General features: G+C 44.0%; 1 protein-coding gene across 2 annotated transcripts in view; it reads left to right on the plus strand.

Moving 5' to 3' along the window:
• LOC108272316 (tumor necrosis factor receptor superfamily member 11B) overlaps positions 1-12,500 on the plus strand; it is a 19,048-nt gene that overhangs the window by 730 nt on the left and 5,818 nt on the right. The window contains exons 2-4 of one of the 2 annotated variants that reach the window (XM_017480650.3): positions 1,540-1,898; positions 7,163-7,526; positions 10,903-11,109. In XM_017480650.3, coding sequence (XP_017336139.1) covers positions 1,584-1,898; positions 7,163-7,526; positions 10,903-11,109 — 886 coding nt within the window. In that variant the 5' untranslated portion in view covers positions 1,540-1,583. The remainder of the gene's footprint in view (positions 1-1,539; positions 1,899-7,162; positions 7,527-10,902; positions 11,110-12,500) is intronic. The other variant, XM_017480654.3, reaches the window with a different exon arrangement.

The following is a 12,500-nucleotide window of genomic DNA, read 5'->3' on the forward strand; positions in this document are numbered from 1 at the left end:
TTTTGTTCAGTTAACTAGTATAGTGTGCATTTAACGCATACAGTATTGGCTAACCCATAGTGTAGAATTAGCTCCTGTTTAATTTAAGCTACAGTAATATCTACAATGCTAAATTGCTTTCATAGTGTGGACTAAACACCTATAGCATTGAATTACTCTTACAGTGTTGAATTAATCTGTAGAGTTAAATTAAGTGAAACGTTTCGGTGTTAAATTACCTTCAGCGGCGCTCTACTGACGCTTTACTGTAACACCATATTAATTCAATTCTAACGGTGATCTGAACTCGTTTAATTCACTGTTAATTCAACAGGAATTATTTTAAGGTGTCAATTCAACACTGTAGGTGCTAGTCCAGTGCGCATCCAGAAGCGGTTCATCCCCGGCACGAGCAGATGTGCTTGAGGACTGTTTAATAAACACACTAAATTATTCAAATGTGTTTTAAAGCAGCCTGATGCACACTGTGTTGTAGTTCAGCACTAAGTGAATGTGTTCCCTCCAGATGTTATTGTTTTAAAACACGTTCTAGATTGAACTGGTGTTTTTCTCATGCTGTCTTGCGTCACTGCAGCAAAATGTGCTGATCACACTTGTTTTATAATGCCAAAATTCCACAGACTACCATAGAGACGCACAGAGTACAGTGATTACCATAGAGTCACATAGAGTGGTATAGAGTCACATAGAGGGGTATAGAGTTACGTAGAATGGTATAGAGTTACGTAGAATGGTATAGAGTCACATAGAGGGGTATAGAGTCACATCAAGGGGTATAGAGTCACATAGAGGGGTATAGAGTCACATAGAGGGGTATAGAGTCACATAGAGTGGTATAGAGTCACATAGAGGGGTATAGAGTTACGTAGAATGGTATAGAGTCACGTAGAGGGGTATAGAGTCTAATGGAGTGGTATAGAGTCTCATAGAGTACCATAGAGTACCTCAGAGTCTCAGACAGTGATACAGAGTTTCCTAGAGTAACAAAGAGTCTCAGAGTCTAAAGTCACATGTGGTCTAGAGTCACATGGAGTGGTAAAGAGTCACATAGAATGGTATAGAGTCAACTAGAGTGGTCTAGAATCACATAGAGTGGACTAGAATCACATAGAGTGGTATAGAGTCATCTAATGGACCATGGAGTCACACAGAGTGGTATAGAGATGCATAATGTACCATAGACTCACACTGAGTGATATAGAGTCACATATTCAATTCAATTCATTTTTATTTGTACAGCGCTTTTAACAATGGATAGTGTCACAAAGCAGCTTTACAGAAATATATACATTTCTGATCGAAATTTTAAATTGATAAATATCCCTAATGAGCAGCCAGAGGCAGCGGTGGTCAGGAAAAACTCCCTGAGATGATATGAGGAAGAAACCTTGAGAGGAACCAGACTCAAAAGGGAACTCATCCTCATCTGGGTGACACCAGATAGTGCGATTATAAATATATAAATAAATCCCTTATAAATAAATATATAAATAAATCGTTTGCTACACGATTAAACAAAAAGTACAACTGTGTAATCAGGAAATTCACCACAGACTCAACATGAAGTTTATTCCGCTGAAGTGATGAACTGTCCACTGATGGAGACCCGAGCGCAAAGTCTGTTTGTGCAATTGATTGTGGCAATTTCAGTCCCCAAACCGTCACCGCAACCACAGTCCCAAGACACCGCACCAAAACTGCCCACATCAATTGCAGTCCAATGCCATCTTCACGGCTTCCAAGTGTGTCCCCAGGCTGTCCATATGGGGCCATCCTCAGCAACAGTGAGTGGCCTCCAAGCAACGAGACCTCCAGAATCAGGGCACCAGGATGATTCAGATCTGTCCAGAGAGGAGAACGGGTCAGGCCCACTGCTTCCCCAGGAGCAACACGTGAGAGTGAGTGGTATAGAGTCTCATAGAGATGCCTAATGTACCATAGAGTCACATAGAGTGGTATAGAGTCTCATGGAGTGGTATAGAGTCACATAGAGTGTATAGACTCACATGGAGTGGTATAGAGTCACATAGAGTGGTATAGAGTCACATGGAGTGGTATAGAGTCACATGGAGTGGTATAGAGTCACATGGAGTGGTATAGAGTCACATAGAGTGGTATAGAGTCACATGGAGTGGTATAGAGTCACATAGAGTGGTATAGAGTCACATAGAGTGGTATAGAGTCACATGGAGTGGTATAGAGTCACATAGAGTGGTATAGAGTCACATAGATGGTATAGAGTCACATAGAGTGGTATAGAGTCTGATGGAGTGGTATAGAGTCTCATAGAGTGGTATAAAGACGGCTAATGTACCATAGAGTCTCATAGATTGGTAAAGAGTCACATAGAGTGGTATAGAGTCACGTAGAGTGGTATAGAGCCACAGTGGTATAGAGCCACATAGAGTGGTATAGAGTCACATAGAGTGGTATAGAGTCTCATGGAGTGGTATAGAGTCACATAGAGTGTATAGAATCACATGGAGTGGTATAGAGTCACACAGAGTGGTATAGAGTCACATGGAGTGGAATAGAGTCTCATGGAGTGGTATAGAGTCTCATAGATTGTTATAGAGATGCCTAATGTACCATAGAGTCTCATAGATTGGTAAAGAGTCACATAGAGGGGTATAGAGTCTCATAGAGGTGTATAGAGTCTCATAGAGAGGTATAGAGTCTTATACAGGGGTATAGAGTCTCAGAGGGGTATAGAGTCACATGGAGGGGTATAGAGTCTCACAGAGTGGTATAGAGTCTCTTGAAGGGGTATAGAGTCACATAGAGGGGTATAGAGTCACATAGAGTGTTATAGCGTCTCATAGATGGGTATAGAGTCACATAGAGGGTATAGAGTCTCTTTGAGGGGTATAGAGTCACATAGAGTTTTATAGAGTCACATAGAGTGGTATACCGTCTTATAGAGCGGTATAGCATCTCATAAAGGGGTATAGTGTCTCATAGAGTTGTATAGAGTCTTATAGAGGGGTATAGAGTCTCATAGAGGGGTATAGAGTCTCAGAGGGGTATAGAGTCACATGGAGGGGTATAGAGTCTCAGTGGGGTATAGAGTCACATGGAGGGGTATAGAGTCTCATAGAGGGGTATAGGGTCTCAGAGGGGTATAGAGTCACATGGAGAGTTATAGAGTCTCATAGAGTGGTATAGAGTCACATAGAGGGGTAAAGAGTCACATAGAGTGGTATATTGTCTTATAGAGGGGTATAGAGTCTCATAGAGGGGTATAGAGTCACATGAAGGGGTATAGAGTCACATAGAGGGGTATAGAGTCACATGAAGGGGTATAGAGTCACATGGAGGGGTATAGAGTCTCATAGAGGGGTATAGAGTTTCATAGAGTGGTATAGAGTCACATAGAGGTGTAAAGAGTCACATAGAGTGGTATATTGTCTCATAGAGGGGTATAGAGTCTCATGGAGGGGTATAGAGTCACATAGAGGGATATAGAGTCATATAGAGTGTTATAGTGTCTCATAGATGGTATAGAGTCACATAGAGGGTATAGATTCTCGTGGAGGGGTATAGAGATGCCTAGTGTACCATAGAGTCACATAGAGTGGTATAGAGTCACATAGAGTGGTATAGCGTCTCATAGAGGGGTATATAGTCACATAGAGTGGTATAGATTTACTTTGTTTGCATTTCTTTCAATTTGGATGTACTATACAGTACCATACAGTCATACAGAGTGATATAGAGTCACTTTGTTTGCATTTCTTTCAATTTAGGTGTATTGTGGTTCTTTCCATTCTGGTGTTTTGTTTTGTTTTTTGCACCGATGGTGACGGTGATGAAGAGCAGCTCTGCTCTGCTCTGTGATGTGCTTTGCATGTGTGATTTGCATGTGTCCTTGTTTTGTTGGCTATCAGATAGCAGAGGGATAATCCAGATCCAGCGTGATTTTCCACTCGATAGCAGCTTCTCCATACAGGCCTTTCTGCTGGCGCGTGTGTGTGTGTGTGTGTGTGTGTGTGTGTGTGTGTGAGAGAGAGAGAGAGAGATAGACGGAGACAGAGAGTGTGTGCATGGACAGATTTGAGTTTTGTGTGTGTGTGTGTGTGTGTGTGTGTGTTTGTTTGTGTAGCATGCATTCTTATCAGGTCGTTATCTGGAGCAGGTGGAAATGAATCAACTTCCCTAAAACTGGTCTGTCCCCTGTTCTGTCTCTCTCTCTCTCTCTGTCCTGTTATTGCAGCCCTCCAGCGTTGATAAAGAAACAGAACCCTTTAAATAAACACGTTACACTTCTAACATCGGGATTAAACAAGACACTAACTTGGAGAGAAAAAAGAACAAACACGCCTGAAAGGAAGTACAGAGCAACGACTTCCTCTTTTGTGCAGGACTCAGACAGTGAGCACTCGTTGTCTCAGATAATAAACAGCTGCTCTGAAATGATTCATGCAAAATTGGTGAAAGTCTATAAAGGCTGTGTGTAAAGATAAGAGCGACAAGAAAAACTGCTGCAAGGCGTTAGTCCGAGAGTCACGCCGCCGCAACGACTGCAGCTGAAGCGTTAAAATCAGGGGGCACGGAGAGGAAATTAAAATGAATGACACTTTCTTCTTCGTCTTGAGTCATGAGAACACCAGCAGTGTTACTGTTACCACCCAAACACAGCGTTCCCAAGTGTGTCATTCCTTTTATACCATGCACAAACGAAAGTTACAGCTTTACCACTGACTGTTGCAAAGTGCTGGCACTGGAGACTCCTTCCATAAGTGTTAGGTCATTTTTTATCCTTATTAAATAACAACGCGTTTGAAATCCATTCGTTATTAGACTGAGATGATGTTCATCGTCCTCCATACGAGTCCCTGTGATGCACAGCGTGTGCCTTGGAGGACCTTTTTTAATCGCACAAGTAAAACAATGATAAAAGTCACCCTGCTTGTAAACTTTCATCTGTTCCCTCCCTCTCTCCCTCCCTCCCTTCCTCTCAGATCGCTGGTTTAAGCATGTCTAATATATTAATAATAACACCCAGAACGCTTAATGGAAACATTTCAGGTGCTGTTGTTGTTTAATCCCTGAGGCGATTACATCACCGAGCGAGCTGGTTCACGTAAAGTTCAAGCGTTTTTGTTTGTTTTTCTTCTGTGTAGCGAGATTTCTGGCAGGATACCATTTATTCTATAGAAAGTTCAATCTAAAGCATTAAAGCTTCTATGGAAACCCTACACTTTAGCTGTTCTTCTGGGTTCTGTGGGTTCTTCGCTTCTGTTCTGCTCAGATATGGAACCTTTAGAGGAACAACTAAAGATCCCTTCTAGAGAACAGGACACCTTAAACACGTAGCTTTCTTTTCCTTTTGTAACCTTGACAGCCAAGTAAGCTAACTAAGCTTCTTTCCAGCGGGGCTAATGAATAAGTATTTTTAAAAATGTTCCGTAGTTATACTCCAGGTCCCGTGGACAGTAAAACACACCCGAGAACCGCCGGGGTCCATCAGCAACCGTGCGAGACTGTTTCCAACAAAACAGAAGGAATGTAGATCTTTCTCTTTTTTTTGCCAATCCAGTCATTTAATTCTGTGCCAAAAATTCAAGGGTTTAATAATGCGTATATACTGAAGTACGGCGCGCCAGTGAGATCGCAGCATTCGAGATCCTGAGCACTGTGGCCAGAAAAGTGCACAAAAGATATCTCCCTTAGCCAGATTTTCATCCAAAGTATTTAATTCCACGTTGTGATGATTCGCTTTAATAAGTATTGCATGAGTCATGGCAAAGCGGCTTGGTAGAGAAATTGAGGAACACATCAATCAGCAGTGTCTCGATGCACAGGGAGAGGCGATGGATGTTTCCGTGCTTCCATATCGTGTCTCCTCTCACTTCAAACAAACCCCGCCGTGACTCGTTTCCGTGGGTTCTGGTTTAAAGCCATGGAGCTTTCCTGTGGAACAAGACGTCGCTGAAGTGAACGCTACATGCCTCGAAAATCAGGCTGAAACTGGCTGCAGGCCACGAGAATCGTCCATTACAAGGTTCCTTCAGATCTCTGGAACGGTGTAATTATAGCCATCAGAAGCTCTGAGCTAGCGTATAATTGTGGTTTTTAGTGCCATGCCCTACATCGCCAAACGGCAGCCGGCATCAGGAGTTAAAAGTTCACTGGTTCCTCCAATGTTCAATTAGTGTACGTGTGGTATTCCCCGTGCTAATGATTTCCCCACTGAGTCGCACCACCTGCTGCACAAAACACAACGTTTGGGCTGGAGAATCAGCAAAGCCAAGAATTGTGGGTAATGTGAACAGTGTGGGTCTCACTCAGATCCAAAGTGCACTCAGAGTAGTGAAATGTTTTAGGGAAACTCTGCCGTGATGACGCCCTGCTAACAACAGACCAGCGCTAACATCACCTGACATATTTATGGTTTGTCTCGCACAGGGTTTCCCTCTCAAGTAGGACCCTTTCAGGAAACTAGAACCTATTATGAATGATCTACACTGAAAAAAATGAAGGTTCCGCTTTAAGTTCCTTATTCAAGCTGGGGTTTGTTTAAGAGCCATGTGTGCTATAAGAATTTGGAGTCGTTTTTAAGGATTCCACCAGTGACACAATCCTAAGAACCCCTAAGATATCTTCTAGCATCCATCCATCCATCCATTTTCCATAGCACTTTTCCTACACAGGGTCACGGGGAGCCTGGAGTCCATCCCAGGGAGCTCGAGGCACAAGGCGGGGGACCCCCTGGACTTGGTGCCAACCCATTGCAGGGCACAATCGAACGGGAATCGAACCCCCAACCCCGGAGGTGCCACTAAGTCACTGTGCAGGAATCCCTTAAGATTCTATTAAGGGAATCAGTAGAACTCCTATGAGATCCTTAACATTCCAAAGAACCCCAAAAGATCTTCTAGCGACCATTTTTGTGTGTATCAACCTAATGTAAGGTTCTATGTAGAGAGGGTTTTGCTTTCAGAGTAGAACTCCTTACCAGTCCAAAGAATCCTTAAGGAACCATTTGGTTCTAGGACAATAGCATAATGATAAAGTCTGAATCTCCTACCAGGAACTTTTGACCAAGCTCTGAGGAACCCTTGGACCCCTGTGTTAGAACATTAGCAGTTTTCTGATCAATGTTATTCTGTTACTGAACTTCACTGAAGCTAAATCTAAATCTCTCTGTCTCCTCTCACAGTTCTTTGTCGTGTCCTTCGCCTGGGCTTACCACGAAACCCCCAGGTACCAGCACCGTGACCCCGTGACCTCGGAGCTCCTGCTGTGTGATCAGTGTCCCCCAGGCACAGCGGTGGAACGTCACTGCACGTCGGACTCGGCCACCGTGTGCGCTCCGTGTCCGGAGCGGCGCTTTGCTGAGCAGTGGCACTGGGGCGAGAGCTGCCAACACTGCACCCCCGTCTGCAAGGAGAGACAGTTCGTCAAGAGGGAGTGTAACGCCACATACAACCGACTCTGCGAGTGTGTACAGGGATACCACCTCACTGTGGAGTTCTGCGTACCCCACAGTGCCTGTCCGCCGGGATCCGGGGTCTCCGAACCCGGTAATGATAATCACAATAAAATACAATAACCTTATTAAGTGAGTTGCGATTTTCAGACCTGTAACTAAACAAATAATAATAAATCATGGACCTCACTTTGAGAGCTACGATTGTGTAATGATAATGTCTTCAAGCGTTTAGGTTCTCTAGTTCTCAAATTTAGAAAAAAAAAGGTTTCATCCAAAGCACAGCTGAAAGATTAAAAACCATAGGCCTGACAGTTCCCTGGCAACTCCCAATATTCCGATTGCTAGCTCTCAGAACGCTAACCGCCGAGCCACCGCTGCACCAGACATCTGTCAGAAGTGGAGAACCCACGTGCCCATGTGGAGAGCACAAGCACCACATCAATGCTAACGGAAAGGTCACGCGGTCCACGTTCTGTCCGCGCTGTGTGTAGCGGCACCGAGCCGGGCGCTGGGAGCGTCAGGAGGCGGAGAGGGAAAATGTTTTATAAGTAGGAAAGTTTTCATCTGAGTCAGAGAGCTCGAGACGTACCAAGTTCCAAAATGTTTGAGGTCGTGACCCTGAGTAAACAGATGAGCCGATCAGCAAGGCCATAAAGGGTTTTATTGTGATGGATATTGGGATGGTTCTGCTGTACTTTAGCATGCTTGGGTGATGTTTGCTAACGCAGCTCTACAGTTACACTTCTCCTTTCCAGAATGTTCTTAGTACATCTGCATTGTTTTTAAAGAGGGCGTGGCTACAAGTGAGATCCGAGAAAGAATTAGAGGATGGTTTGAGAATTTTTAGCTGTGGAATGTGTGTGCTAAGCTACGTCAAGTTTGCTAAAGTACGCACGTGTTGGTGGTTTCTCATCTGCATATTCATGTATATTCATAGACCCTGCATTTGTAATGAGTGGAAACGTGTAGAGATGTTTCTAGAACATTTTCAGCCTTTTTTTTTTTTTTTAAACATGGAAGAAAGGATTTTTCTTCCTAAAGCTAAAACTAGACCGGGGTGAAAGGTCAGGTCTGGTTTGACGTAATTAAAAACGAAATGGCTCAGTGTGAAAGTGATGATGATCGTGAAGGTCAGTTTAGGGTCAGCAGCGCTTGGGAATACAGAAGGATATTGGAAAATTCTTTACTTTAATAACATCGCTGCTTTAGTGCGAGAGCCAGAAGTGTCCATCATCAGCTGTGAGATCTTTCAAATACTTTACACGCCAGTTCTCCAGCGCTCGTGGAAAAAAAAAAAAAAAACGAATGAACATCACCTTACAGTGTTTGTTGATAGAAAAATTCCGAGCTCCAGTTAAAGACAGGCCTTGTCTTTAGGGTTCCTCATGGGGTCTTAAATACATCCTTCTCTCTGCTGGAGAACTCTCAGAAGAAGAACCGTTAATGGTTCCAGAGCAAACCTGTTGACTGAGAGTCTATATGATGGTCGGCTCTGGATTGCGATTGGTCAGAATGTTGAGGTGTTGCTGAACATTCTCTAACAGTAGTGCAGCTGCACGTCGCAGGGTTATATTACGTCATGGTTTCTATAGTAACAGCTGGTTCACAGGGACTCGTACGGCGGACGCTCCACGTAAACGGTTTCTCTACAACAACAGAATCTTATAGCTGCTTTAACTTCCACAATGTAAAACGTAGCTATAAATGGATAAAAAGTACGGTGTGTTGTTCTTTAGTAGATTTTATAGACTGTCGGTCACTTGCTTGACACTTGCGGTAGTAACTGTAACTCCGCTTCATCTGCTACACCATCTCGTCGTTCATTATTTTACTAGAACAGCACGACACGCGCGGTGTTTATTACGCACCGGGGTGGTGGGTTCTGGCTGTGAGCGTGTGAGAGTTCTCTGGGTTTGCGTGGGCTGGTGTTGTGGTGGAGGCCACTGCGGGTGGAGATGATTACCTCTGAGCGACAGAGCTACTCATTATGCTGAGCGGCACGGGGCCACCGTTAGCGTCCAGGCTTCCCCACCCGCACCACACCCAGACACCACCACCATCATCATCTTCACCACCGCTGGGAGAGACAGAAGAGAAGAGGAGAGAAAAGAAGAGAAGAGAATAGAAGAGAAGAGAAGATAAGAGCGTCGGCATGGGAGCGGTCCTGACTTTCCTAGATAGATTTGTGGGATTTTTATACCCACTTGTAATCAGGACTCCTCCTCCTCCTCCTCCTCCTCCTCATCATCATCATCATCATCCTGGTTTATTTCATCCTACACACTCACACACATTCCCGCAACCACGTTCCAGTTTCTTCAACTCGATGATTAAAATACTGCGCAGATAATTCGACATTTTCATTTCCTTTCTGAGTGATGACCCGGCGTCTTTCACTCCATCAGATGGCGACAGAGAACTCAGAATGCAGAAACAGGACTAAACTAATACACATCATGTCCACTCAAAAGTTAAAATATGTATACGTACATACACACACACACACACATATATATATATATATATATCGAGAGAGAGAGAGAGAGAGAGTCATTGCTGTATTTATGATAGTTAGTGTTGGAGATTATTAGGATTGTTAGGAACAGCTGTGGAGGAATATACAATATGATGAGTGGTTTTATAAATAAAGTTTTTCCCCCTAGTGGGACTTGAGAGAAAGCTAATTTTTAAATATTTCATGTTGCTATTTTATATTTGAAACGTTTCAGAAACGTACAATAAAATTGCACATTTTTTTCAATATATTTAAAAACAATATTAATCTATGTTTATGAAAAATAAATAAATACACACATAAACAACCCAAATATTTATTTATATCACATACTGTGTATATTAGTAGTAGTAGTAGTAGTTGTAGTCTTTTGTTTGTTTTTAGATAGCACGCTTGATTGATAGATTGATAGTTGAAATCCAGCTGCTGTCCATCTGCTTAGTCCTTAGTTCCTCCTTTTTCTTTTTGAAACGTTGTTTTTGTTTGTCTACCTGAGCTCACGTGGTTCTCACGTGGCCGTGCTGTAGGTGCGCAGGTGCAGACAGGTGTTAATGATCCACCGCTCTTTCTCTCTCTATCTCAGAAGCTGTGTGAGGATTTATCTGAGCACATGAAGCCCGTTTGATTTGATTTGGTGGAAAAGAGGAAGTGTTGTTCGCGACCCACCTGCTGCTGCTGCGGAACCGTTTAGATAACTGCCTGGAGATTTATTTGCATTTTAGACCCCACGCGGTTAATATCACACTCCGGAAATTTCCACACCTGAATCCAGCACGTGTTTATGAAGCATTGTAACTGTTAGCATGCACGGTGCTAATGCGGCCTCTCCTGAAACGGCAAGAGCCACGCCCTACCAAGCACCCATGCCCTGTTCACAGTCCCAACTTGTGACGCATGCATGGATGCTGATGTGTGTTTTCAGTGTATTTATGTGTGTGTGTGTGTGTTACAGGTACTCCTGATAGTGACACGGTGTGTGAGAAGTGTCCACAGGGCTTTTTCTCCAGCGTGGCGTCGGCCACCGAGCGCTGCGTTCCTCACCAAGACTGCTCACAGCTGGGCATGAAGACGCGGAACCCTGGCACTGCCACTCAGGACACGGTGTGTGACAGAGAACCCGCCATCGACTGCACTCGCAAACACACCGACTGCCGTGCCGGTGAGTGCACACACGTACACACACATACACACACACACACACACACACTCACACACACACATATACACACACACACACACTCACACACTCACACACACACACACACACACACACACACACACACACACACACACACTCACACACACACACACATACACATTCACACATACACACACACACACACACACATACTTACATACATACACACACATACACACACACATACACACATACACACACACACACACATACACACATACACACACACACACACACACACACACACATACACACATACACACACACTCACACATACACACATACTTACATACATACACACACATACACACACACACACACATACACACGTACACACACACACACACACACACACACATACACACACACACTCACACACACACACACATACACACATACATACATACACACACACATACACACACACAAACACACACACACATACACACACACACTCACACACACACACATACACACACACAAACACACACACACACATACACACACACACACACACACACAATTGCACAATGGTCGACTCCATTCATCTAATTATGTGACATGATGTTAAGTGATTGCAGCAGGACTGATCAAGGGGGTGAATACTTCTGCAATAACAACTTATGTATTCTTCATCTGTAAACAATGTGCAATCTGTATAGATTTTCCAATATACGTCAATATTAGAAAAGGTCAGAAAAGGTCAGGGGGTGAATACTTATGCACAGCACTGGAGTAGATAGTCCTGAGGCAGAACCTCAGTGACTCGATACACTATATTTATTTGTCCTTTCCGTCGGTGGATTGTTCGTTCTTTCTTTAGTTATTTATTCTAGATGATTTATTTTGACTCCAGCAGCAGCGACGGTGTTCACGTTTATTCAGCACTTTAATGTGAGTCCCTCTGGCGCCGAGACCGACTGTTTATATCCTCGACAGTTTAAAGAGGAAGCTGAGTCAGTGTGCAGAACCGTTCTGAGGTTACTGTTCATGTTAAAGGGATGTTAGAGTAGCGCTTTCCCTTTTTCATCACACTCGTTCCTCATGCTGACTCACGTTACTACTGCAGCAGAGAGAGAGAGAGAGGAGAGAGAGAGGAGAGAGAGGAGAGAGAGAGAGGAGAGAGAGAGGAGAGAGAGGAGAGAGAGGAGAGAGAGAGAGGAGAGAGAGAGCGAGAGAGAGGAGAGAGAGAGAGAGGAGGGAGAGAGGAGAGAGAGCGAGGGAGAGAGGAGAGAGAGGAGAGAGAGAGGAGAGAGAGGAGAGCGAGAGGAGAGAGAGAGGAGAGAGAGGAGAGAGAGAGAGAGAGGAGAGAGAGGAGAGAGAGGAGAGCGAGAGGAGAGAGAGGAGGGAGA

This window comes from Ictalurus punctatus, chromosome 1, assembly GCF_001660625.3.
Source record: "Ictalurus punctatus breed USDA103 chromosome 1, Coco_2.0, whole genome shotgun sequence".
Classification (NCBI taxonomy): domain Eukaryota; kingdom Metazoa; phylum Chordata; class Actinopteri; order Siluriformes; family Ictaluridae; genus Ictalurus; species Ictalurus punctatus.